General features: G+C 49.0%; 1 protein-coding gene, 1 non-coding gene and 1 pseudogene across 5 annotated transcripts; 2 read left to right on the top strand and 1 right to left on the bottom strand.

Moving 5' to 3' along the window:
* The first annotated feature begins 7,736 nt into the window (after positions 1-7,736).
* LOC112663024 (melanoma-associated antigen D4) lies at positions 7,737-15,450 on the top strand. Of its 4 annotated transcripts, none has more exons than XM_025451634.3 (13): positions 7,737-7,893; positions 8,866-9,076; positions 9,372-10,208; positions 10,579-10,782; positions 10,890-10,953; positions 11,200-11,279; positions 11,639-11,730; positions 12,460-12,539; positions 12,622-12,664; positions 13,076-13,138; positions 14,118-14,232; positions 14,590-15,020; positions 15,213-15,450. In XM_025451634.3, the coding sequence occupies exons 2-13, from the start codon at positions 8,867-8,869 to the stop codon at positions 15,220-15,222; spliced, it is 2,229 nt and encodes a 742-aa protein (XP_025307419.1). In that variant the 5' UTR covers positions 7,737-7,893; position 8,866; the 3' UTR covers positions 15,223-15,450. The 4 variants fall into 4 exon arrangements, with proteins under 4 accessions (XP_025307419.1, XP_025307420.1, XP_035567556.1 ...); XM_025451635.3 differs by having other exon boundaries at positions 7,743-7,893; positions 8,836-9,076; XM_035711663.2 differs by lacking the exon at positions 7,737-7,893 and adding an exon at positions 7,894-8,027.
* On the top strand, positions 13,741-13,872 carry LOC112676112 (small nucleolar RNA SNORA11). Its single transcript, XR_003139002.1, has one exon. It is a non-coding gene; the product is annotated as a small nucleolar RNA SNORA11 (small nucleolar RNA).
* A 3,652-nt stretch (positions 15,451-19,102) lies between the features above and the next one.
* Positions 19,103-23,626, bottom strand: LOC112663025 (60S ribosomal protein L26-like; annotated as a pseudogene).
* Between the last annotated feature and the right edge of the window lie 286 nt (positions 23,627-23,912).

Below are 23,912 nucleotides of genomic sequence, written 5' to 3'. Positions count from 1 at the left end.
GTGTCTGGAATCATTATCTAGCTCCATTGTTCTATTGTCTAAACATCAATGGCAAGCTCTCTTGATTATTGTAGCTTCATAGTAAGTGTTGTTTTTTTCTTTTTTAAAAGTTTTTTTTAATTAATTTTTTATTGGAGTTCAATTTGCCAACATATGACATATCACCCAGTGCTCATCCCATCAAGTGCCCCCCCTCAGTGCCCATCACCCAGTCACCCAAACCCCCCGCCCACCTCCCTTTCCACCACCCCTTGTTCGTTTCCCAGAGTTAGGAGTCTCTCATGTTCTGTCTCCCTTTCTGATATTTCCCACTCATTTTCTCTCCTTTCCCCTTTATTCCCTTTCATTATTTTTTATATTCCTCAAATGAATGAGACCATATAATGTTTGTCCTTCTCCTATTGACTTATTTCACTCAGCATAGTACCCTCCAGTTCCATCCACGTCGAAGCAAATGGTGGGTATTCGTCGTTTCTAATGGCTGAGTAATATTCCATTGTATACATAAACCACAGCTTCTTTATCCATTCATCTTTCGATGGACACCGAGGCTCCTTCCACAGTTTGGCTATTGTGGACATTGCTGCTAGAAACATCGGGGTGCAGGTGTCCCGGCATTTCATTGCATCTGTATCTTTGGGGTAAATCCCCAGCAGTGCAATTGCTGGGTCGTAGGGCAGGTCTATTTTTAACTCTTTGAGGAACCTCCACACAGTTTTCCAGAGTGGCTGCACCAGTTCACATTCCCACCAACGGCGCAAGAGGGTTCCCCTTTCTCCACATCCTCTCCAACATGTGTTGTTTCCTGTCTTGTTAGTTTTCATTTAAATTCTGCCTAGGTAACATACAATGCAGTATTACCTGCAGGTGTACAATATAGGGATTCAACACTTCCATATAACACCTGGTGCTCATCACAACAAGCACGCTTCTTTATCCAGATCACCTACAAAAAATAAATGTTGAAATGTGGTGATATAAATCCTTCAAATTGTTTTTTCTTTTCCAAAATTGTTTAAGCTATGCTAGGTGTTCTTCAATCAGTTCCTTATAAATTTTAGAATCCGTTTGTCTGTTCCTACCAAAACCCTAATGGGATTCTTATGGAGATTGTGCTGAGTCTTTTGATGAATTTGTGGAGAGTTGACTCTTTAACAATATCTGGTCTTTGGAGTCATGAATATAGTATATCTCTCCATTACTTTAGGTTTTCTTTAATTGTTTTTCAGCAATATTTTAGCGTTTTCAGGTAAAATGTTGCATGTGTTTTGTCAGATCTGTACCTAAACAGTTCATATTTTTAGGCTATTATAAATGGTATTTTTGCTACTGCAAATGGTATTTTAAATTTCGCTTTCTTGATTATTTATTTTTGTTGTATAAAACTCCATTGATTACAGTAAGGTTATTGATAATACGCACTTACACATTTTTAATGAAAGATCCTTGATGACAGTTCTCCCATTCCTGATGTTGGTAATTCGTGTCTTCTCTCGTTTATTCCCCTAATCATTCTAGATACAGGCTTTTCAATTATATTGATATTCTTAAAGATCAAATTTAATGTCTTTTATTTTCTCTGCTGTCTACTTCAGTGACTTCTGCACTTTCCCTTATTTCCTTTCTTCTGCTATTTTGGTCTTCATTGTTTTTGCATTTTTATTTCTTAGTACTGAAGTTAAGGCCGTTGGTTCAAATCCCTGTTTTTATATATAGGCATTTTTGTTCTATAAATTTGTTTCTAAGGACCGCTTTAGATGCATCGTACAAATTTCAGTAAGTTGTGCTTTAATTTTCATTCAGTTCAAATGACTTTTTAAATTTCTTTTTGATTTCCTCTCTCACCCATCTGTCATTGAAGAATGTATTACATACTTTCCAAATACTTTTGAAATATTGCAGATACATTTGTGTTATCTACTTCTAATTTAATCCCACTGTCCTCTAGGAAGATCCTTTGGGTGATGCTAATCCTGTCAAATTTAGTAAGACGTCTTTGTGGCCCAGAACATATTGCCTATCATGGTAAATTTCCATGTACATATGAAAATAGTGTGTGCTCTTTATTGTTGGGGAGAGTGTTCTAAAATGTTAGTTAGATTAATTTGGCTGATAGTGTCTTTCAGTCTGTACGACTTACTGATTTTTTTTTTTTTTTTTTGGTCAACTGGTTCAATTGTTGAGAGGAAAGATTTAAAAATCTCTGACCCTAATTGTGAACTTTTATTTCTTTCATGTATTTTCAAACTCTGCTGTTTATAGGCATATAAACATTAAGAATTTTTACATCTACTTGATGAATTGGCCATTTTAGCCAATTATAAATGATTCTCTCTTATATATAAGATCCTCTCCATCCCTGGCAATATATTTTGTTCAGAAATCTGCTTCGTCTGATACTGATATATCCATATCCACTACAGCTTTGTTTTAGTTACCACTAGCATGAGATATCTTTTCCCATATTTTTACTTTTAACCTCTATGTACCTTTATATTTAAAGCGGGATTCATGTATTTGGCATACAGCTGGATCTTATTTTTAAAATTCCATGTCATACATCATCAGGGAAATGTAAACTAAAACAATGAGATGCTACTGCACACCTATTAAGATGGCCCAAATCCAGAACGGTGGCAATACCAAATGATGGCAGGGATGTGGAGCAACAGGAACTCTCCTTCAGTGCTGGTGGGAATGCAACATCGTACAACCACTTTGGAAGCCAGTTTGACAGTTCCTTACAAAACCAAGTCTACTCTGCTATGTGGATCGCTCCTTGGTATTTACCCAAATGAGCTGAAAATTTATGTCCACACAAAATTCTCACATGTATGTTTCTAGCAGCTTCGTTCATAGTTGCTAAAACTTGGAAACAACCAAGATGACCTTCAGTAGGTGAATGAATAAATAAACTGTGGCACATCCAGGCAGTGGAATATTCTTCAGCATGAAAAAGGAATGAGCTATCAAGCCATGAAAAGATATGTAGGAACCTTACTTAAATGCATATGACTTGCTGAAAGAAGCCAATCTGAAACAGCTACATATGATTCCAACTATAGGACATTACAGAAAAGGCAAAACTATGGAAACAGTAAAAAAAAAAAAAAAATCAGTGGTTGCCTGTCGTTGGGAGAGAGAGAGGAGTTTGTATGTGGAGCACAGAGGATTTGGGGGTCAGTGAAACAATTCTGTATGATACTATAATGGTGGATACATGCCATTCTTTTTCTTTTTTTTATACATGTCATTCTATATTTGTTCAAACCTATAGAATGCACAACACCAACAGTGAACACCCAAGTAAATTGTGGACTTTGGGTGATAATGATGTGTTGGTATAGATTCATTGACTGTAAGAAGTATACCAGTCTGGTGCAGGATATGGGTAGTGGGGGAGGCTGTGTCTGTTTTGGGCAAGAGGTTTATGTGATGGCTCCGTACTTTCTGCTCAATTTTGCTATGAACTTAAAAGTGCTCTAAAATATAAAGTCATGCCGAGTGAAGTAAGTCAATTGGATAAGAACAATCATCATATTATTTCACTCATATGGGGAACATAAGAAATAGTGAAAGAGATTATAAGGGAAAGGAGGGAAAACTTTAGAGAGGGTGACAAAACATGAGAGACTCCTAACTCTGGGAAATGAACAAAGGGTAGTGGAGGGGAGACGGGTGCGGGGGGAAGGGGTAACTGGGTGATGGGCACTGAGGAGGGCACTTGATGGGATGAGCACTCGGTGTTACAGTATATGTTGGCAAATCGAACTTCAATAAAAAAATAGGATATAATTTTGAAAAGGAAAAAAAATAAAGTCTGCTTAGGAGAAAGGAATCCAATTTGTCAATCTCTACATTTTATTTGGTGAATTCAGACAATTTGTACTTAATACTGTTAACGACATGGTTGGATTTAAAGCTATCATGCTAGCTGTTTTCTACTTGCTCATCTATCGTCTTGCTCCCCTCCCCGTTTTAGGACTTATTTTAAATTAAGTGAGGGGGCACCTGGGTGGTTCAGTGGGTTAAGCGTCCGACTCTTGATTTTGTCTCAGGTCATGATCTCAAGGTCATGAGATCCAGTCCCGTGTGGGGCTCCCTGATGGGCATGGAGCCTGCTTAAAATTCTCTCTCTCCCTGTCTCTCTGCCCCTCACCCCTCCTGCACATGCTCTCTCTGTCTAAATAAGTAAGTAAGTAAGTAAGTAAATAAATAAATAAATAAATAAAGCGAGCATTTCATGATACCATTTATCTCCTGTGTAGGCTTATTAGTCATAATACTTTGGACAGATACTTTCGGGGTTATATTTGACACTTCTTTAACTTGCCACAGTCTACCTTCAAGTAATATTGTACTACCTCACATGTAGAATTAGAATCTTACAACGGTATATTTATATTCCCCCAAGTCCCTGTGCTGTTGGTGTCCAAGAAATTAATAACTCCACATAATTTATATTCCACAATGCATTGGTATGAATTTACGATTGCACTCTCAATTGATTCATAAGGAATGTTTAAAATAATAAATATTCTATTACTCTCATCATATTTAGCATCTCCAGTATTGGTTATCCATTTGTGTCAAACATATTTACCTTTACTGTACTTTTCTTGTGCCTAAAAGATACCCTTTAATATTTAGTGTAGTGCATATCTAATGATGATGAATTATTTCAACTCTGGTTAAGTATGAAAAAATTTTTAATTTAATTTCACTTTTAAAAGATACCCATTGAATGTAAAATTCTGAGTTGACAGTTCTTAATTACTTCACTATTATAAAGATGGTGTGCCACTTTCTTATAACTTGCATTGTTTCTGATAAGAAGTTCCCTGTAATTCTCACTTTTGGTCCTGAATGATTCTATAATGTTTTGGTCTCCCACTTCCTTAGGAGTGAGGGGGAGCAGATTGGAAGAATGTCATGAATACACACCATGCGATATCTGTGCATTGTCACTTCGGTAGATCTTAGATGCATGCATAGCAAAATAAACACATCTTTTTTAAAAAATCAGTGAAAAAAATTCAGATTTAAGAAACATGTTATACCATCATGCCCATAGCCATGATGGATTAACACGAACCCAACTTACTCTCCCACCTAAGTATCTATAAACCCCCTCCCCCCCAAAAAAATTATAAAGCTTTACCTCGTGGTACCACAGGCACCACGGGACAGTGATCCCCGAGAGAAGGGCGAGGCAACTAACACGGTGAGCCCTCAGATTGCCCGATTCCCCCAACTTCTTGCCTGGATAGAGTTTACAGGGCACAGCATGGGAAGACTGAACACAAACAGAGCCCACTGGAGAACCTGAATGAAGGAGACAGAGTTGTGAATTCCGAGAGGCCAACGTGCCTAGAATGTGCTGGAAGTAAGGGAGGGGAGAGCCACACAGAGAGGTAGTTCTGGAGAGCTGCAGAGGTTTCCCATCAGGGTGCAGTGTATTAGCAAGGAGCAGGGGGTGGTAGCTGACTTCCATCTCCCAGAGTGAGTAGTTGTGTGGATAATGATGCCACTTACTGAGATGATGAAGGTGGGAGTTTTAAAAGCAAGAGAGTTGGGGAGTGTGGGTGTGTGGGAAGGGGTAGGTTTGCCAAGTGACTGGTTCTAGACAGACTCACTATGAAGAGCCCTCGAGACATCCAAATGGAGATGTCGCGTGGGAGAATGAATATATGGATTTGGGTCTCAAAGGTGAAGTTCAAACTGGGGCTGTAGATTTTGTAGTTATTGGCATATGAGCATAAACAGTTATATAGCATAGAGAGAGGGGCTGATATAAAAACAAATGTAATAAAAGCTCACATCATAGGCGGAAAAAGTTGTAGCTATGTACTGTGATGGATGTTAACTAGACTTATTGTGGTGATCCTCTTGCAATACATAAAAATACTGAATCACTATGGTGTACACCTGAAACTAACATAAGGTTATATGTCAATTATATCTCACTTTTAAAAAAGAGAGAGGAAGGAAGGAAGGAAGGAAGGAAAGAAGGAAGGAAATTTAAATCATAAAGCAAACAAAAGGAATAAAAGAGTCCTCCATGGTTTTTGTAAAAAGAACAGATTCAGTCTGAGATGGGAACATAGTATTTTCTATTAGCACTGAGCAGTTTGTCGAGGCTTTCATTTCTAGGGTCTGGTCACCTCCCACAGAAACGTGTTACACAGGAAGGGCTGAAGACAGCAGAGGTTGCTATGCAACAGCTGAGGAAAGCCATCCAACCAGCCAGAACTGATATTGGTCACTGGAGAGTAAAAGTCGTGGTTCTAGCAATAGCTTCCATTCATGTACAGGAGTTCCGGAGAGGCTGACACAAAAAACAAATATAAAAGTCCACCATGGTTTTTGTAAAAAGCACAGGATCGATTTGAGTTGCAAACCTAGCGTTTTCTGCCTCCAAAGCAGTCTCTCCAGCCATTCTGGAAGCCTAGCGGTATGTGTTGGGTTGGGTAAGACCCCAGGAAGTGCTTCCTGTGCTTCCCATTTTGCATATCGAGAAAGCGGGGTCAGAGACCTCCAGTGACCTGAGCAGGCTCACACCGCTAGTAGCAGACTGGCTCAGCACTTCATGCCTGGAATTCTGAAGACCAGCCTAGCTTCTTTCCACAAGACCACAGCTGCCCCAGGCCCCTGCCCTGGACGGAACCCCGGGCAAACATTTACTCTGAATCAGGGCTTGCCATGGCTCAGACACACAAGTGCCTGATTGTCCTGGCCGCCCCAGCGGGCACCAGGAAGGCCTCGGGCGCAGAGCGTTTGTGCCACTCACAGCAAAGAGGCCTGACCGTTGGGGCAGGGAGCGGACCCCAAGGAGCAATTCCCACACCTGGAGGGACCCACGTACATTAGGCGAGGGGTGGAGCCTGGGGAATCTCTCTCTACCCATGTCCCGGATGCAGAGCTTGAGCTTGAGTCTTGGAGAGCACAAGCTTCACTTGTTTGGGACAGGTGTTGGCAGGCAGAAGAGGTGTGTGTGTTGGGGGTGGGGTGGGGGGTGGGTGTGGAACTGTCGCTCAAACTGGAGAGGGGAGCGTGCCTCAGTCCCCAGGCCACCACTGCTGGGACATGGGGTTTGGAGTCAGGAAGACTCAGGCACACATACTGCATTTTCTGTTTACTGGCTCTGTGGCCTTGTCAGTTCACGCGGTGTGTCCGCACTTCAGCTTTCTGATCAGTAAAATGGGGATGTTGACATCTACCACCTCCCAGGGCTGCTAAGAGAGAAGACCAGCCCCAGCAAAGATAGAGCTCTGATGCCCAAGCTGCATAAAGAGTGGCTGGGGAAGCAGATGTTCCCAGTGTGTCTGGGGGCCATAGAGGTGGAGAGTGCTGGGGAACACAAAGGCAACGGGCATCTTCTGGCCATTTCCATTCTCCTTGTTAGAGTTAGAGACCCAGCTAGAGACTGCGTTTGTGACCTAGGGGTCATGCTAGGGAAGCCAGGCATAGTGTATTCCAGACCACACTGGAGGAGTTTAGCGGGAATGGGAAGGGCAGGGACCAGAAGCATCGTGCAAAGGTGCGGGGATTGAGGGTAGATGATTGGGTGGTCGAAGCGCACCACAGGCTGCGAGTGCGCGCGCCTCTGGTAAGAGGAGGGGTGGGGGGTATCTGGCGGGAGGGAGAAAAAGTCCCCCACCGCGCCCACCCACTCGCGGAATCGCATGCGCACTGGGGACCTGGTGGAGAGGGCTTTTGTTGGGAAAGCGGGCGGGCTGGAGGGGTCCGCGCATGCGCCGGCTTCCCAGCCGCGGGGGGTGCGCGGAGAAAAGGGGCGGGGTGGTGGGAGCTGCTGTGCTGGCAGCAGTAGGCGAGGGCGCGGCTGCGGGGTTCCTGGTGCTGAGGACGGACGCCATTGGAACCCCAGGGAAGGTAAGGATCCAGCCTCAGACCGGACCGGGAGAGGGCGAGTGGCACCCGGCACGCTGCGCCCTCCCCGCCCCCACACCCGGATCCGAACAAAGCCCAGGCACTCAGAACCGAGCCCTGTTAGACCCACGGTCTAGGTAGGACCCCACCCCCTCGCCGTGCCGTCTCCCGCCAGGATCTCTGCCAGGAGACGCAGAGCCCTGCATACACCGGAGCCCACCATCCGAACCCCTTTAGCAGATCCGTGTGCTCCGTGCTGAGCTTCCTTAGAGCGGAGGCCCTACCCCCACCCCAACCACTCCTAGATCACTCCCAACCTGCTGACCCGCGTTGCCCCCTTCCTGGAGTTGCAGTCCTGGGGTTTGAGACCTCCAGCGTTCCAATTCATGCCTCACTTACTCCGAGCCCCTACCCCACCCCCCGACACACACACCCCTAGAGCTGCTGTATGAGCCCAACCCAGACCTGAATCAGCTGAATGCCCCCACCCGGACCTAGCCAGAGGGTCTCTGGATTCAATTTCCCATAGCTTTCCGGGGTCCCTGTTGTCTGAGCCCTCTCATGTCATCTGCTCCCCCTTCATCACTAAATCAAAACCCTTTGTTTCTCCCTCTCTCGATGCACATCCCCTTTGGGACTTTTCAGACCCAAGCCCGCCAGTCCACTCCCTATTCAAAGCTAGCCGCTGGGATGGGGAGCTTGCCCAGCCTAAACTCCCCTTTAAGTGCGAGGTTTCCTCCGACCACCTCTGTCCCTCTCTTAGGGCTCTGCCTCTGACACTATCTAACCCAACAGAACCCCCACACGCCCACCCCCTCCCTGGCCCCTCCCTCTGCCTTGTACTGCCTAGTAACCTGATGATTGCCGCCCCCCACCTCCTGAGAGATCCCACCTCCCGCTGTGTCCCGCCCTCTCCCCCTGAAGAGGCCTCACCCTCCCTCCCAGGCTGAGCTCTCTTCTCCTTGGGACCCCCAGCATGGCTGAGGGAAGCTACCGCACGGAATCGGAAACCTACAACGTTGAAGACATGGATGAGGGCAGTGATGAAGTGGGGGAGGAAGAGATGGTTGAAGGAAACGACTATGAAGAATTCGGTGCTTTTGGAGGCTACGGCACCCTCACCAGCTTTGACATCCGTATCCTCAGAGCCTTTGGGAGCTTGGGTCCAGGCCTTCGCATCTTATCGGTGAGACCCCTTGTGGGCCACCTGCTGGCCCTGGGCCCTTTCCCCTGTGAAGCTGCTGGAGAGGGGGCTGCTGTGGATGAAAGGGAGGGTTGTGTGGGGAAGGACTGCCCAGCTTCCCCAGCCTTCCCTCTCCTGCTCAGAGAAAGGGGGTTTCGGAAGTCTGGGGCCGGGGGTGGGGGGGGGTGGGGGCAGGGGGAGCTGGCTGCAGGGGGGAGGCTGGCCAGCACAGGGAAGCATGATGTGCAGCACATGTAGAGCTGTCTGCCCTCCCCTCCCTTTCTCTCTGGCCTTGCAGAATGAGCCCTGGGAACTGGAAAACCCTATGCTGGCTAGGACTCTGATGGAGGCATTTCAGCTGGATCCAGAAACACTTGCCAATGAGGCTGCCGCCCGTGCTGCCAACGTAGCCCGCGCAGCTGCCTCCAACCGTGCTGCTAGGGCCGCTGCTGCTGCGGCCCGTGCCACCTACAATCAGGTGGTTGCTAACCACCCGGTGACCACAGACCAGGCTTCAGGAGAAGATCCTCGGCCCATGACATATGGGGCCCAGGGTCAGGCAGCCACCCCTGAGACAATCCGTGCTGCTCCACACATCTCCCAGATGCTAGTCAACAGTGAGATGGCCGCCCCAGGAGCTCCGGCAACGTCCACACAGCCCCACACAGCCTCCCAGGCCCAGGAGGCTGCAAACGAGGGCCCTAGTAGCGCCTGTGCTTTCTCTCAGGCTCCATGTGCTAGTGAGATGGATGCCACTCGGCCCAAGACCGCCTTCCTGGGTCAGAACGACATCTTTGATTTTACCCAGCCAGCAGGTGTCAGTGGCATGGCCTTCCCACGCCCCAAGAGACCTGCCCCAGCCCAAGAGGCCGCCACAGAGGGCCCCAGTGCTGCCTCCTCCGGGGTGCCCCAGGCAGCACCTGCCAGGGAGGGGGCGGCCACCCGGCCCAAGACGACCAAGTCTGGAAAGGCTCTTGCCAAGACTCGGTGGGTGGAGCCCCAGAATGTTGTGGCAGCAGCTGCTGCCAAGGCCAAGATGGCCACAACGAGCATCCCTGAGCCCGAGGGCGCAGCTGCCACTGCTCAGCGCAGTGCTGAGCCCTGGGTCAGGATGGGAGGCAAGAGGACCAAGAAGGTGAGACCTCCCTGCTATCTCCAACCCTCCTTTCTCTGTTCAGCCCTCTTCTCTGGCCCCTCCCCTCCCCTCCCCTCCCCTCCCCTCCCCTCCCCACCCTCCTCCCCTCCTCCCCTTCTCTCAGCTCTTGCATGTTTGTCCAACATGAGTTTGCTAGCATGCTCAGACTCCACCGAGTCTCTGCCCTCAGGCGTGGAGGAAGAAGAGGTTGGCTCAGTGCCGGGCACGTAGTAAGCACTCAGCACATGTCATCCACTGTTTGTACTACTCTTATTTCCAAGTACGTGCTTTGGTTGAGATGTGTGCTGGGCACTCTTGGACGGTGAGCCTGCTAGCCCTGGGTCTCCTCTCTCTGACACTCTGACTATAGTCCAAGCACCTGGATGACGAATATGAGAGCAGCGAGGAGGAGAGAGAGCCTCCTGCGGTCCCACCAACCTGGAGAGCACCGCAGCCCCCATTGACGGTGCGGGCTCAGGTGGCTCCCCGGCCCTCGATGGCCCTGAGGTCCCAGGTGCCCTCAAGACACGTGCTGTGCTTGCCACCCCGCAACGTGACCCTTCTGCAAGAGAGGGTAAGAAACCTGCTTTTCTCCCATCTCCCTCCTCTCCTCTCCTGTGGGCCAGTTCCTGGAGGTCACCCATGCCTTGCTCTCCCCGTGTGCTCCTCTTCCTCCTCCAGGCAAATAAGTTGGTGAAATATCTGATGATTAAGGACTATAAGAAGATCCCCATCAAGCGCTCAGGTGGGCAGCCCGGGCCCCCTCCCCGAGCTCTGCACACCCCCCACAATCCCCATCTCTACCCTATGGGGCCTGGCATCAGATGTCTCCACCCGGCAGGCCCAGCTGATCCCTCCATGTGCACAGTACGGGGTGGAGGGGGGAGTGGGGTTCCCGACGGTGCTCCCCTCAGCAGGGTTGACCGAGGGTTGCTGCAGCTCTTTGGACCCTGCTCAGCCCAGGTGCTCTCTCCACCCCACTCCCCCGCAGACATGATGAAGGATGTCATCCGAGAATATGATGAACATTTCCCTGAGATCATCGAACGAGCAACATACACTCTGGAAAAGGTGAGCGAGGGGCAGAGGCAGCTCACTGTGGTACAAGAGCTGCAGGGAAGCCTTGCACCCTGCAGCCCCCTGAGGTCCACTTTCAGTACACCTCCTCTGGCGGGCTCTCCTAGCTTCTCCCGCATGATCCCTTCTTCGAGGCTTCCCCTCCCTCATGCTGTCTGTTCTCTGAGCCTCCCTGGTCTCCTGAAGCCAGTGCCAGAGCTCCCACAGGGCAGTTCTCTGCAGCCTCTCTCCTTGAGCCTTCCGAATAACTTCGGGGTGCCTGTGGAGGGAAAGTTCTAGCGGGGAACTCAAGGACTGCCTGCAGGACAGGCAGCACGGGTTTCTGATCCCATGTTGTCTTCTCCCCCACATAGAAGTTTGGGATCCACCTGAAGGAAATTGACAAGGAGGAACACCTGTATATTCTCGTGTGCACCCGGGATTCCTCAGCTCGCCTCCTGGGAAAGTAAGAAAGGGCAGGAGGGTTGTGGCCTTCCTCACTGTGGCCTCCCCCTCCCCTTCCTCTCAGAGCAGCTGGAAAAGGGGCCTTTGGTGCCTGGCACAGCTCCGGCTCCCAGCCCCGCAGTCCGTGGTACCCAGTGATTAGGGGATGAAAGGGGAAGTGGCCTAGGCTGAAGCCTTGCTCGATGCTCTTGATGCTCTCGGGGGGGGCTTCCCCTCCCCACGCCCATAACCCCACCCCCCACACCACCTCCAAACCCCATCTTCTGGGAAAGAAAAAAAAGTGGGCTCCTTGTTGCCTGCCTCTTCCTGCTATGTGCCTGGCCTGGGCTTGGCAGTGGTGGTCCTGGAGGAAGGAAGCTTCCTGTCCAGTGTAACTCCCGATGCTCAAGGGGCAGGGAAGGTCTGGATGTGCCCCCGAACACGAACACGCTACTGCTGCTGCTGCTGCTGCTGCTGCTGCTGCCGCTGCTGCCACTGCCAAGTGGTTGCTCCCTGCCTGACCCCCTCCTGGATGGAACTCTGTGAGGGGGCATTCACATCCGCATTTGAGGCATGAAGCGATTCAGTCTCAGACAGAGGAATGAATGGTCTGGATTAGAGAGCAACTTGTGCGTAGTGTGCGAAGAACAACCCCGTAGCCCAGGCCTGTGGGCAAAGCTGGTTGGGTGAGCCAGCCCTAGTCTCTTGGGCAAACGGCTGCTGGACAGGATCCCTCTTTCTACCCCTCTAGGACCAAGGACACTCCTAGGCTGAGCCTCCTCTTGGTGATCCTGGGAGTCATTTTCATGAATGGCAACCGTGCCAGCGAGGGTGAGTGGCTGGACCCGCAGCCAGGGGGTTGCCCAGTCTCAGCCTGGTGTGCTGAATTCTTGTGTCTCTTCTCCTCTCGCAGCCGTCCTCTGGGAGGCACTACGCAAGATGGGACTGCGCCCTGGGTATGATTGGGCTCTCGGCTCCCGCTCCTCAGTGCTGTCCTTGGGCACTGGTGGCCCCGGGATTGTAAATAGCCTGGTGGCCTCGTGCAGGAGGGTGGATGTCCTGGACTGGGTTGAGCGCTGAGGGTGCATGGTGAAATGGCCCTGGACTCTCAAGCCCCTCTCTGCTCCGTGTCCCCCCTCTGTCCCCAGATGAGATCTCAGAGAACCCATCAGAATTGAGGGTTCAAATCCGACCCTTGCCGAGGGCATCCCTGACATGGGGCCATGTGGCCCCTGCTGCCACTCCAGACCTCCATGGGGATGCCCCACAGGCTGGGACGCTCTCCATCCCGCTAGGGAGCACACCTGCCCACATCCAGGCACTGCCATTGTGTGCGGTTATGGATTCCTTCCTTTCCTGGCCCTCAGGGTGAGGCACCCATTCCTTGGAGATCTGAAGAAGCTCATTACAGAGGACTTTGTGAAGCAGAAGTAAGTATTGGCCAAGTTAACTCTGTCTCACACTCGCGCATTCCTCGTGGGCTGATCAGGCTGAGCGAGCCACTCTCCATGCCGGATCTTAGCACAGCGGGATAGGCGTCTCTTCTGTGAGGGTGGGTGGGGTGTGTGAGTGTTGGCGGGGAGTAGACTTCCAGCGCAGCCTTGGAGAGAGGGAGTAGAAGTCGACAGAGACTCCAGTGCAGGTTGTGTTAGAACCACTGTGCCATTTGGCCCCTGTCCCCCTAGGCTGTAGGAGAATGTCTCCTGCTTTACATCCCAGGAACCTGGGGCTCAGAGAGTTGGAAGCCTGAGCGTGGCCCCAGCTGGTGAGGGGCCCATTGGGTCCTGGAGCCCAGCCCGCCTACCTTTCTGGTCAGGGCCCACCCGGTCCTTGGTCGTAGGAGAACACGTGTGTACTCATGCAGGCGCACTACACATGCCCGGGTGCACACAGACATGCGAATGTGTGCGCACACAAACAGACACGGAGTTGGGGGGTGTGCGGAGAGTATGCTGCGTTTCTCCCCTTTACAGTCCTCTCCTATGGTGGATTGTCCTGGGGTTCCGCCAGGCCATGGGCGGGACCCTGCCGAGGAGTGTGCTCAGAGCAGGGGACCCGAAGAAATGGCTCCTCTGTTTACGACACACCCAATGGGAATCTGGGTTCATTGTGACAAGGGGCCAGAAACTGGTGGCCTTACTACAAACAGAGACACCCTACACGTGTTCCACTCTGCATGCACTTCCTGTGGCGTCTGGGCAGGACCGGCGCCACGTGGAGGCCTCGGTCCTGGAGGCAGAAACCCTGGGAGTGAGCATGGGCGTGAGGCATGGGCTGGAGGGCCAGGACAGTCCTCCTGCAGGAGCTGAGCTGCAGTATCGGGGCTGGGAAGGGACGACCCGGGAGCCCTTGGCACAACAGCAGGTCTGCTTGGCTGGAGGCAAACGTTTATCTTCCTCTCGCACTGAGGTACCTGGAATACAAGAAGGTCCCCAATAGCAGCCCACCCGAGTATGAATTCTTCTGGGGTCTGCGAGCCCGTCACGAGACCAGCAAGATGAGGGTGCTGAGATTCATCGCCCAGGTAACTGCCTCTGTTTGGGGCCAGGCGGTGGGGTGTGGGTTTGGTCTGTGCCATACCTTCTCTGTTTCTTGGTCATGGCCCCCTTCCTTAGGCTGTCTGTCCAGTGAGGATACTGATGCATTCCTAAGTAGGTGTCTTCCCCAAGTTCACAGAGGTGTAGTAAGTGGGAGGCATGGGGTGAGGTCCTGGGGCTGGCAGGGAGTCCTTAGGAGAGCCGGATCCCAATGGTCTTTCCTTTCGTCGGGACCATGCACAAGGCACTGGGGGTGGGAGCTGGTGGTGGCAGTGTATGGCAGGAAGCAGGTGCCCCGTGAACGTGGGGTCGCTGTTTGCATGGTCTCTGTTGCTCTACCGCAGAATCAGAACCGAGACCCCCGGGAATGGAAGGCTCATTTCTTGGAGGCCGTGGATGATGCTTTCAAGACGATGGACGTGGATATGGCTGAGGAACATGCCAGGGCCCAGATGAGAGCCCAGATGAACATCGGCGATGAAGCCCTGATTGGACGGTGGAGCTGGGATGACATACAGGTGGAGCTCCTGACCTGGGATGAGGATGGAGATTTTGGCGACGCCTGGGCCAGGATCCCCTTTGCATTCTGGGCCAGATACCATCAGTACATCCTGAATAGCAACCGTGCCAACCGGAGAGCCACTTGGAGAGCCGGCGTCAGCAGTGGCACCAATGGCGGGGCCAGCACCAGCATTCTGGATGGGCCCAGCACCAGCTCCACCATCCGGACCAGAAATGCCGCCAGAACGAGTGCCAACTTCTTCTCCTGGATCCAGTAAGATTTTCAGTCCATAAACAAAACCCCGAAGCAAGGGATGGGAAGGGGCTGTGAGGAGTCCAGTCGGGGGAAGGCCTGGGTGCAGTGGGGGAGCAAAGAGTGTGAAAGACCCTTGTTTCGTTCTTCGTACCCCTCCCCCACTGCCATGTGTTTATACTTCTGCACCTGCTCCTGTGTCTTCCTTTACAGGCAACGCTGACGCTGCCGAACCGCAACCGTCCCTCACCAAGCCAGAGTGCCTCCTCGGATCCCTCCTTAACAAGGCACTCTAGGCAGCTTCGACCTGCCCATCCCAGATGGCATGCAAGATGAAGCTCTCTTTGCCCTTCCTGCTTTCATCATGTGCTTTCCTTGTGCGCTTCCGTGGTGCGCCTTTGTCGTGTTTTCATGTTTTTGGTATCAGTGTTACATTAAAGTTGCAAAGTTACTTGGGGCGTTTCCTCCTTCCCTTGTGCATGGACCTGGGGACGTGGCCATCTGGGGGGCACGTGGTTGAGGGCTTTGAGGTAGATACTACCCGCCTCTGCCTGGAAGGCAGCAGGTGTGGGTAGGGTGCTGGGAAGATGTGGAGGTGCCAGCTGGGTGTCCAGACCATGAGTTTTGAGAGGCTCCAGTCCCCACGGTGGCGTGACTTCCTACGAGGTACAACCTCACTTGGGCGCCAACGGTGGCAGGGGGAGGGGGGTTGGCAGGAAGAGGGGTGGAATGAAAGGCTGTGGGTTGGTGCCACTATCCCTCCCACCAAGGTGCAGGGTCCACAGACATCCACCAAGACCCTTCCACCTCATCTTTGGAGGTGCCATCTTGGAACCCTTCCCTCATCATCCACACAACTTTAGCACCTCATCTCTCCCTCAGGTGGAGTCTTCAGGACAATGAGATAGGCCTCGGGGACATTTTCACCCCTCCAGCAGGTTGAGGGAGGAGCCATAATTGCCCACAGAGTAGGTTTAATGAAAACAGACCTCAACAACCTGTGACCGGACCCGAGGCCTGTTTGTGGGCTCCAGAGCTCTCCTTTGCTGGGAACCAGTGAAGGCCAAGGCTGGGCCTAAGTTCTGGTGTCTTCCAGGGCTTGGGGTGATCCCTGTAGGAGCGGGGTTGGGACTGCGATTCCTGCAAGGGACGACAGTAAGAGCAGAGATGCCTGGGAAGAGCTCAGTGGCACGCAGTAACAGTGTCCAGAGCTCTCTCAGGTCCCTCAGTGATGCCCACAGTTGAAGAACGAGGCCCCAGGTTAAGAAGAAGAAGAGGATCGTGTGAGGGCCCCTGCACACCATTGCCTCTTTTCCCCCAAGAAGAGGTTCCCTCCTCTCACCCAGACTTGGCTCCTGACCCAGATCCAGGCACATACTTTCACAGGCCCAGTGGAGAATGAAAACCGTGGGACCCCTTGCTCGGAAATCATTAAGAATCCCAAGAGAGTGACGGTAACGCATTGAACTACGTGTGCAGGCCCTCGGAGCAAGGGTCCCATGGGGCTGCATAGGTCACACCCTCAGGATGCTAGCTGTATAAGGTTTCCTCCCCTGAAGTCAGGCTTCAGCTGGGTTTCTGTCTAGCCGACCACTTCTGTGGTGTCTGCCTGCCTGGCTGCTGGGTCCCTGCTTGGCCACGTGGACACTGTGATTCCGACAGAAATTGAGTCCCCTTCACTTTAGCTTTCCTGATGCATGGTCTGGGATGAGAGAGGGATGAACGATGCCTGGCATCCGAGTCCTGGGGTGATGAATGATCCAAGATTTTTCTGGCACGCTCACCCTGGGAACCTCCCAGGACCCTGTTGTGCACACAGCAGGCACATGCCTTTTCATGGATGAGGGTGCAGACACTCACCCAAAGCCACAGGTGTGAGCGTGAGCACTGTGTGCAGAGGACACCTGAGGTACAGCATCTCATCTGGCAAGGAGGAGAAAGCAGCTCTCAGAAACAGGGTGCTGGTGAGGGTGCCACCTCCCCAGGCCTGTGGGCTTGTAACACTCCCCTCTTCCATCTTCCTTTCCCCTGGCTGGCCCCTCTCATGGGGTGGGCGGGATGGGGGCAAGGGGCTTCCCTGGAGCTGCACTCTGCATGGGACAGTTGAGAGCAGGGTGGGCGGGGAGGAAGAACACAGTGGGGTGGCCTCTGGAAGAGGGAGGAAGGAACACCCAGGGGAATGCTGACAGATTGACTCTCAGGCTGGTCACCTGAGAGGCAGCCCACCTGCTTACTCACAGGGCAAACGTGCCACCAAGGCAAGTCTCCCTCCTGGGGCCCCAACCCAAGATCCTCCAAGGCTAAATGTGTGCTCTGTCCACTGTAGCTGGCTGCCACCACCTTAGAGGGGCTCACAGTGTCATGGGAGCCACACTTCTATCTCTCACCACTCTCCAACAACAGCCACTCTCACCCATCCAGGCTGTGCTTAGTACTTCCCATCTCCCTTCACTGGGCCAGGACCCCACCCCTCGCGGCTTCCCTGTCCCCATGGTTCATCCTGGGCTTTTAAGGCCCCCACCACCCTCCCAGCCTCCTCCTCCTCTTTGTCATCATCACTGTCAGGCCCTGGGGCCCAGTGCTTGGGTGCAGGATCTCATTCCATCCTCCCTGGTACTCTGCAGGGGTGACTGTTCCCACGGCACACATGACAAAATGGACTCTGAGAAGGGGAGTGACTTGCCTGAGGCCTCTGACCTAGCTCTGCCACCACCTGGACGAGTGACCTTGGCTCAGCCTTTTCTCTCTCTGGCCTTCAGAGTTCCCACCTCTCACAGCACAGGATTGGGCTAGATGTACTCTTAGTGTGCCCCAGCTCTGAGGTCCTGTGGATCTGCTTTCCCCTGTCACATCATCTCTCTGAGCCTCAAGTGTTTCCTCACTGAGTAATAAGGGTAAAAGCATGTACCCAGCACTGCCTGGCCCAGCTCCCATGGGGGCTGGGAGCAGCTGGTATGACCTGTGCATGAAAGTGGGTAGGAAGTGGGTAAAGCAGTCGGAGAAGGACAGGTGCATGTGCCCCCTTCTCAATCTCCACATGTCTGAGATGGAGGTCCTCTGGAAAGCACCTGAGACTAACACTCCTCCCTGTCCCCCTGAGCCCTGTGACCTCAGGCAAGTCACTCCACCTCTCAGAGCCTAGTCTCCATTTTCTCATCTGCGCAGCCAGGGTTACTTACAGTGCTTGCCTCACCGTCTCCAAGATGGTACCGAGCAGTAGAGATTGGAAGGTATCGGAAATCTACTAGCACCAGAAACCTCAGCCTAAACTCAACCATCTTTTCCAGTGAGGAGACGGAAGGCCAGACAGAGGAAATTACTTGTCCGATGTCAAGTTGCCAAGTTCCCCGGGGTTCAATTTTGGATGACTCCATACTGCAAGTGTGCTTTATTTGGAAACTACCATCATAGAAATGATACAAATCTGCAGGACATCGTACACTTCCAACATGACTTTGAACGCTGCTCACACACCCTCACGGTTTCCCGAGGTGCCAGCACTTCAGCTTCCATGTCAGAAAAGGGCTCTCACACCTGAAGGTGACACAACAGTTCCTTGCCAGGCTTCCCGCCTTAGTCTGTGGCTCAACCAATGCAGGCAATTTTCTTTGGAAATAGTTGACGTATCTATGGGTTACAAAGCTCAAGAAATGAAAGCAGTGTACATACCAATCACCACATGAAGGAAGAAAATTACAGAGACTGTGGGGTTACAGTTTAGGAGGGTATGGAACAAAGCAGCTCCCCTACCCTGTCCATGGAAGTCTCGATTTGTACCTGGCCTTTGAAAAACATTAGGCAATTACAGCGTGGTGCTACCTCATGAGCCTCAGGGGAAGAGATATCAGAGACAAGGTCTAGGTGAACGTGGGCCTCCTGACATAGAGAGGGAAGAAATGGAAAGATGTAGTTCTACTACCACTAGCCCATCGCTATTAGCCAGGAATCTGAGATCCCTGAGAGCTGGAGAATCACGTGCCTTGTGGAAGAATAGCAGCTGCATGTGATGCTTTAGCCTGTTTCTGAAGCTGCCTATGAAACTTTGGGGTCCTAGCAACTGGAATGGAGACACAGTGGAGCACCTCTACAATCAGGCCACCATCTCAAATCTCCTCCTCTTGCTTTTTTTCCCCCTTGACCTGAAAAAAAGGGCACAAGGCACAGGGTCAGAATGCAGTGAGGGCAAGGGTAAGTTAAGAGAAAAAAAATCAATGCAGAAGGCCGTTTCCCAGGAGATGGAGTCCAACCATTGTAGTTTCAAATTCTTGTTCTGAAGCACACTTTGTTCATTCATCTGTGTGGTGGCAGGGGTGGGTGGGAGGGGAGGCTGGCCAGAGCCTTCTGCATGGTGCCCACGAGCACAACCTTTGAATGATGATAAGGCCCTGAATGTTTTCATTATCACAGGTCTCTGTTTTGCCTTTTAGCAACTTGAGGAACTCCAAATTGACCTAACAATGGGGTTCTCTTTATCAGCTTTATTGAGGTTTAATTTACAAACAAAATAATGCCCATTGAAGTGTCCAGTTCCATGGACACTGACAAATGCTTCCATCCATGTCACTCCCACTCCAATCAAGGAAGAGAACATTTTCACCACTTAATCGTGTTCCCTTGCACCCCTTCCCAGTGAATCCCTAGCATCCACATCCAGCCTTAGGCCACCAGTGACCTTCTTTCTATATCACCATAGATTAGAATTCTCTTTCCTAGTGTCTGTTATACACATAAACGTGCAGTATGTAATCTTTCGTGCCCGCCTTCTTTTGCTCTGCTTGAATGCTTTGGCTATTCATCCGTGCGGTGACACCATGAATCAGTAGATTAAATCAAAATGGTGGGGCACCTCGGCGGCTCAGTCGGTTAAGCGGTTAAGCGTTTGTCTTCAGCCCAGGTCATGATCTCAGGGTCTTGGAATGGAGCCTGGTTTGGGGCTCCCCATTTAGCGGGAAACCCACTTCTCCCTCTCCCTCTGCCCCTCCCCACGGCTCATCCTCTCTCTAGCTCTCTATCTCAAGCTAATAAATAAAAATTTTAAAAATCAATCAATCACTCAATCAAAATGGCCCCTATTCACAGACAACCTGATTGTCTGTGTTAAAGTCATACAGACATACAAAAATATCCTAGGACTAATAAGCTAATCAATCTAGAGTGCAGGATACAAGATTAAAACACAAAAATCGACCATATTTCTATACACTAGCGAAGAAGAGTTGGAAAATGAAATCTACCACTCAAAAAAGAAAGTCAATTCTTAGATGCGAATCTAACAAATGATGCAGGGTATTTATGTGCTAAAAACAGCAAAACACTGGGGAAAAAAAGAAATAAAGGAATATCCAAATAAATAGAAGAACATGCCATGGTCACAGATTAGAATATTCATCATGATAAAGAAGTCAATTCTGAAATTTATGTCTGGACTTACTATAATTTCAATCAATATCCTGGCAGCAGGATGTGTTGTAGATATAGACAAGCCTATCCTAAAGTTTATATGGAAAGAAAAAACAAACACACGAGCAAAAGGAATAGGCAAAACAAGTATGGGGGAAAAAAATAAATGTGGAGGAATCACATTACCTAAGTACAGAAGGTTTCAACAAATGTGTGGAAAAACCTGAATGTCCATCGAAAAGAAAAAGAATCTCACATCTTATAACTCAGGAAAAATAAATCTTAGATATAAATCAAGACTATAAAACTGCAAAACATTTAGAAGGAAACAACAAAATCTTTGACCTGCATTTGAGAAAGATGTTCTATGTAAAACACCACCCACTTTCCCGCCACCTTGTTTTTTATCTGCGAAAAACGCTGTTGAGTGTTTGAGCAGAAAAATCTCAGGCTGGGAGAATGGATTTACAATTACCTAAACAACAGAGAGCATATATCCAGGGTATATGAGGAGCTGTCAAAACTCAACAGCAAGAAAATAATGGAGAACATACTTGAACAGATACCTCAACCAAAAGGATATATAGGTGGCAATTGAGCACATGAATGGATGATCACACTCACTGGCTCTCAGGCAATGCAAATTAAAATGATGGTGAGAAACCAGTATTCCTATATTAAAATTGCTGAAATTGCCACAAAAAAAAAAAAAAAAACAAGCAAGGAAACCACAAACACGTGACAATATCAAATGGTATTGAGGATGGGCAGCAACTGGATTCACCACATGTTACTGGAGGGAACGTAAGGCAACACAACCACTCTGAAAAACAATTTTATTGCTTTTTATGAAGTTAAACATATACTCAGCCATATGGCCCTAGCAATCGCACTCTCAAGTATTTCTCCCGGAGAAGTTTCAACTGGATTTCATACAAAAACCTGTAAATGAGTGTTTGTAGCAGCTCTGTTCCTAATCACTCAAAACTTGAAACAACCCAAGTATCCTGCCAACAAAGTGTATTCTTTCCATACAATTAAATACTATTCAATGGCCAAAAGGAATGAAGCATTGATATAGTCAACAACTTGGATAAAACTCAAAAGCATTCTGCTTAGTGGTAGAAGCCAGTCTCAGAAGGTCACATTTTAAATGATTCCATTTCTATGGCTCTCCTGCTGTGACAAAACTATCATAAAAGAGAGCAAGTCAGTGGTCCCATAGTGAGGTGTAGAGAGAGTATGTGACTACAAAGGGATAGCACCAGGGACTTCAGGGGGGCTATGGAAGCATTCTGAACACATATGGTTATGGTGGCTACAAGAATCCATACATGTGTTCAAATCCCTAGAACCAGATGTCCAAAAGAAGTCCATGTCACGATTTTTAAAATACAATTAAAGAAAGAATGACAAAATAGTTCTTTTCGACCAAAAAAATCATTAGAATTGAACAGCAGTGTACTCCACTATAGAAAATATTGACTACATTCTTTTAGGGTTAAAGAAAACCACCCCAAACGTCAACCCAGATAAACCTGAATGAATGAATAGCTATATAAATGGTAAATACAGCGAGGGTTAATTATTTTACCTTTCAAAACCTTTCTTTAAAAGTTAACTGAATGTTGGGAAGCCTGAGTGGCCCAGTCGGTGAAGCGTCCAGCTCTGGATTTTGGCTCAGGTCATTATCTCAGGCTCCTGAGACTGAGCCCTGCATCAGGCTACATGCTCAGCAGGGAGTCTGCTTGACATTCTCTCTCTCTCTCTCCTTCTCAGCCTTCCCCTTTTCCTGTGTGCCCGTGCTCGCTCTCTCTCTCTCTCTCTCTCTCTCTCTCCCTCTCTCAAATCAATAAATAAATCTTTTTTAAAAAGTTAACTCTGTTTACACCACCAATAACAATGCATTGTGGGGGACACAATGTATGTATAAATAAAGTCTATGGAAATAAAAGCAAACAGATGGGAGTGTAGAAATAAAAGCATACTTTGTACATGAAGAAAAATTTTATCATTAAAGGTAAAATGCCTAATTTTTTTATTGGAGTTCAATTTGCCAACATATAGCATAACACCCAGTGCTCATCCTATCAAGTGCCCCCCTCAGTGCCCGTCACCCAGTCACCCCCACCCCCCATCCACCTCCCTTTCCACCACCCCTTGTTCGTTTCCCGGAGTTAGGAGTCTCTCATGTTCTGTCTCCCTTTCTGATATTTCCCACTCATTTTTCTCCTCTCCCCTTTATTCCCTTTCACTATTTTTTATATTCCCCATATAATGTTTGTCCTTCTCCGATTGACTTATGAAATGCCTAATTTTAACTATGTATAATATAATCCCTACAGGAACCACTTGAATGAAAAACAAAAGGAGTAAGTATTAAACCAATATTGAAATATTGTAGATTGAAATTGGGATACAGAAGAATATTTCAAACTAAGAAAAGAGAATGAAAAATACTTCAGTAATACATAAGTTGGTGAGAGAATTGGGTTAAAGAAAGAATGAAAAGAAAAATAAAGGAAAGAAGGAAATAAAAGAAGGAAGGAAGCAAATAAGCAAGCTTGAAAAGAAGAAAGAAAAGAAGAAATAATGCTACTCAAAAAAGATGATGACTTTAAAGCCAATCATGTCTATAATTAAGCTAATTGTACATGTTCTAAACTTTCCCAGTGAAAGGCAGAGATTGCTAGGCAGGAGAGCTGCAAGACACAACATGCCATTGAATGGAAACTCACTTTGGTGTTTTTTCATTATAACAATTTTTTTTATTTAAAGACTTATATAAGAATACTTTATTCCTGTCTCTTATCAATGTTTCTCCCTTATATTTGCCCCTTTCCTCTCCTACTTGGCGAGATTTGGCTTTACCTTCAAGGATCATTTTGTAGTTTCTGTCTACTTGTAGTCTAGTGGTAGCCACCTGGCTAGGGTGAATGCCCACATGGACAGTTGTGCCATTTGCCTTCTCACACTGTACTCATTCAATGTAGATGACATATTTCTTCCTGTGAACCTGGACTACTTTGAAATTTTCTGGCCTTTGCAGTGTCCTGGCACAACCTGTACCTCATCATCCTTTCAGGTGGGCATAGATTAAAGGTTGTACTTCTGTCTCAGCTCTTTAGGAAGAGGGGAAGACATAACCTTCCTGCGAATGTGGGAAGGTGCACTGCAATGTCTTTCATGGTTTTGCTCTGGTCAGAAGTCACAGAGGGATTGAACATCACGTTGGTTGCTGGCGCTTCAGTGATGGCTGCAGAAGGGAAGTGTGAAACTCACTTTAAGATGGAGACAGAGATCGGTTAAATGTAAAAGCATTGAAAAAGAGATACCATGTGAACATAAATTGTAAGAAAACAAGTTATGATAATGGCTAAGTTAAATGTTTGGACCAGGAGTATTACCGATGATACACAGAGACATTTAATAATGATAAAAGCATCAATAATTCAGGAAAGCATAACAATCCTCAGGTACACTGGAAAACAGAACTTTAAATGGCATAAAGTG

The sequence above is a fragment of the Canis lupus genome, chromosome X (genome assembly GCF_003254725.2).
Source record: "Canis lupus dingo isolate Sandy chromosome X, ASM325472v2, whole genome shotgun sequence".
NCBI classification, from domain to species: Eukaryota; Metazoa; Chordata; class Mammalia; order Carnivora; family Canidae; genus Canis; species Canis lupus.
The sequence above is the reverse complement of the archived record's forward strand: the minus strand, read 5'-3'. Positions and strand labels throughout refer to the sequence as shown.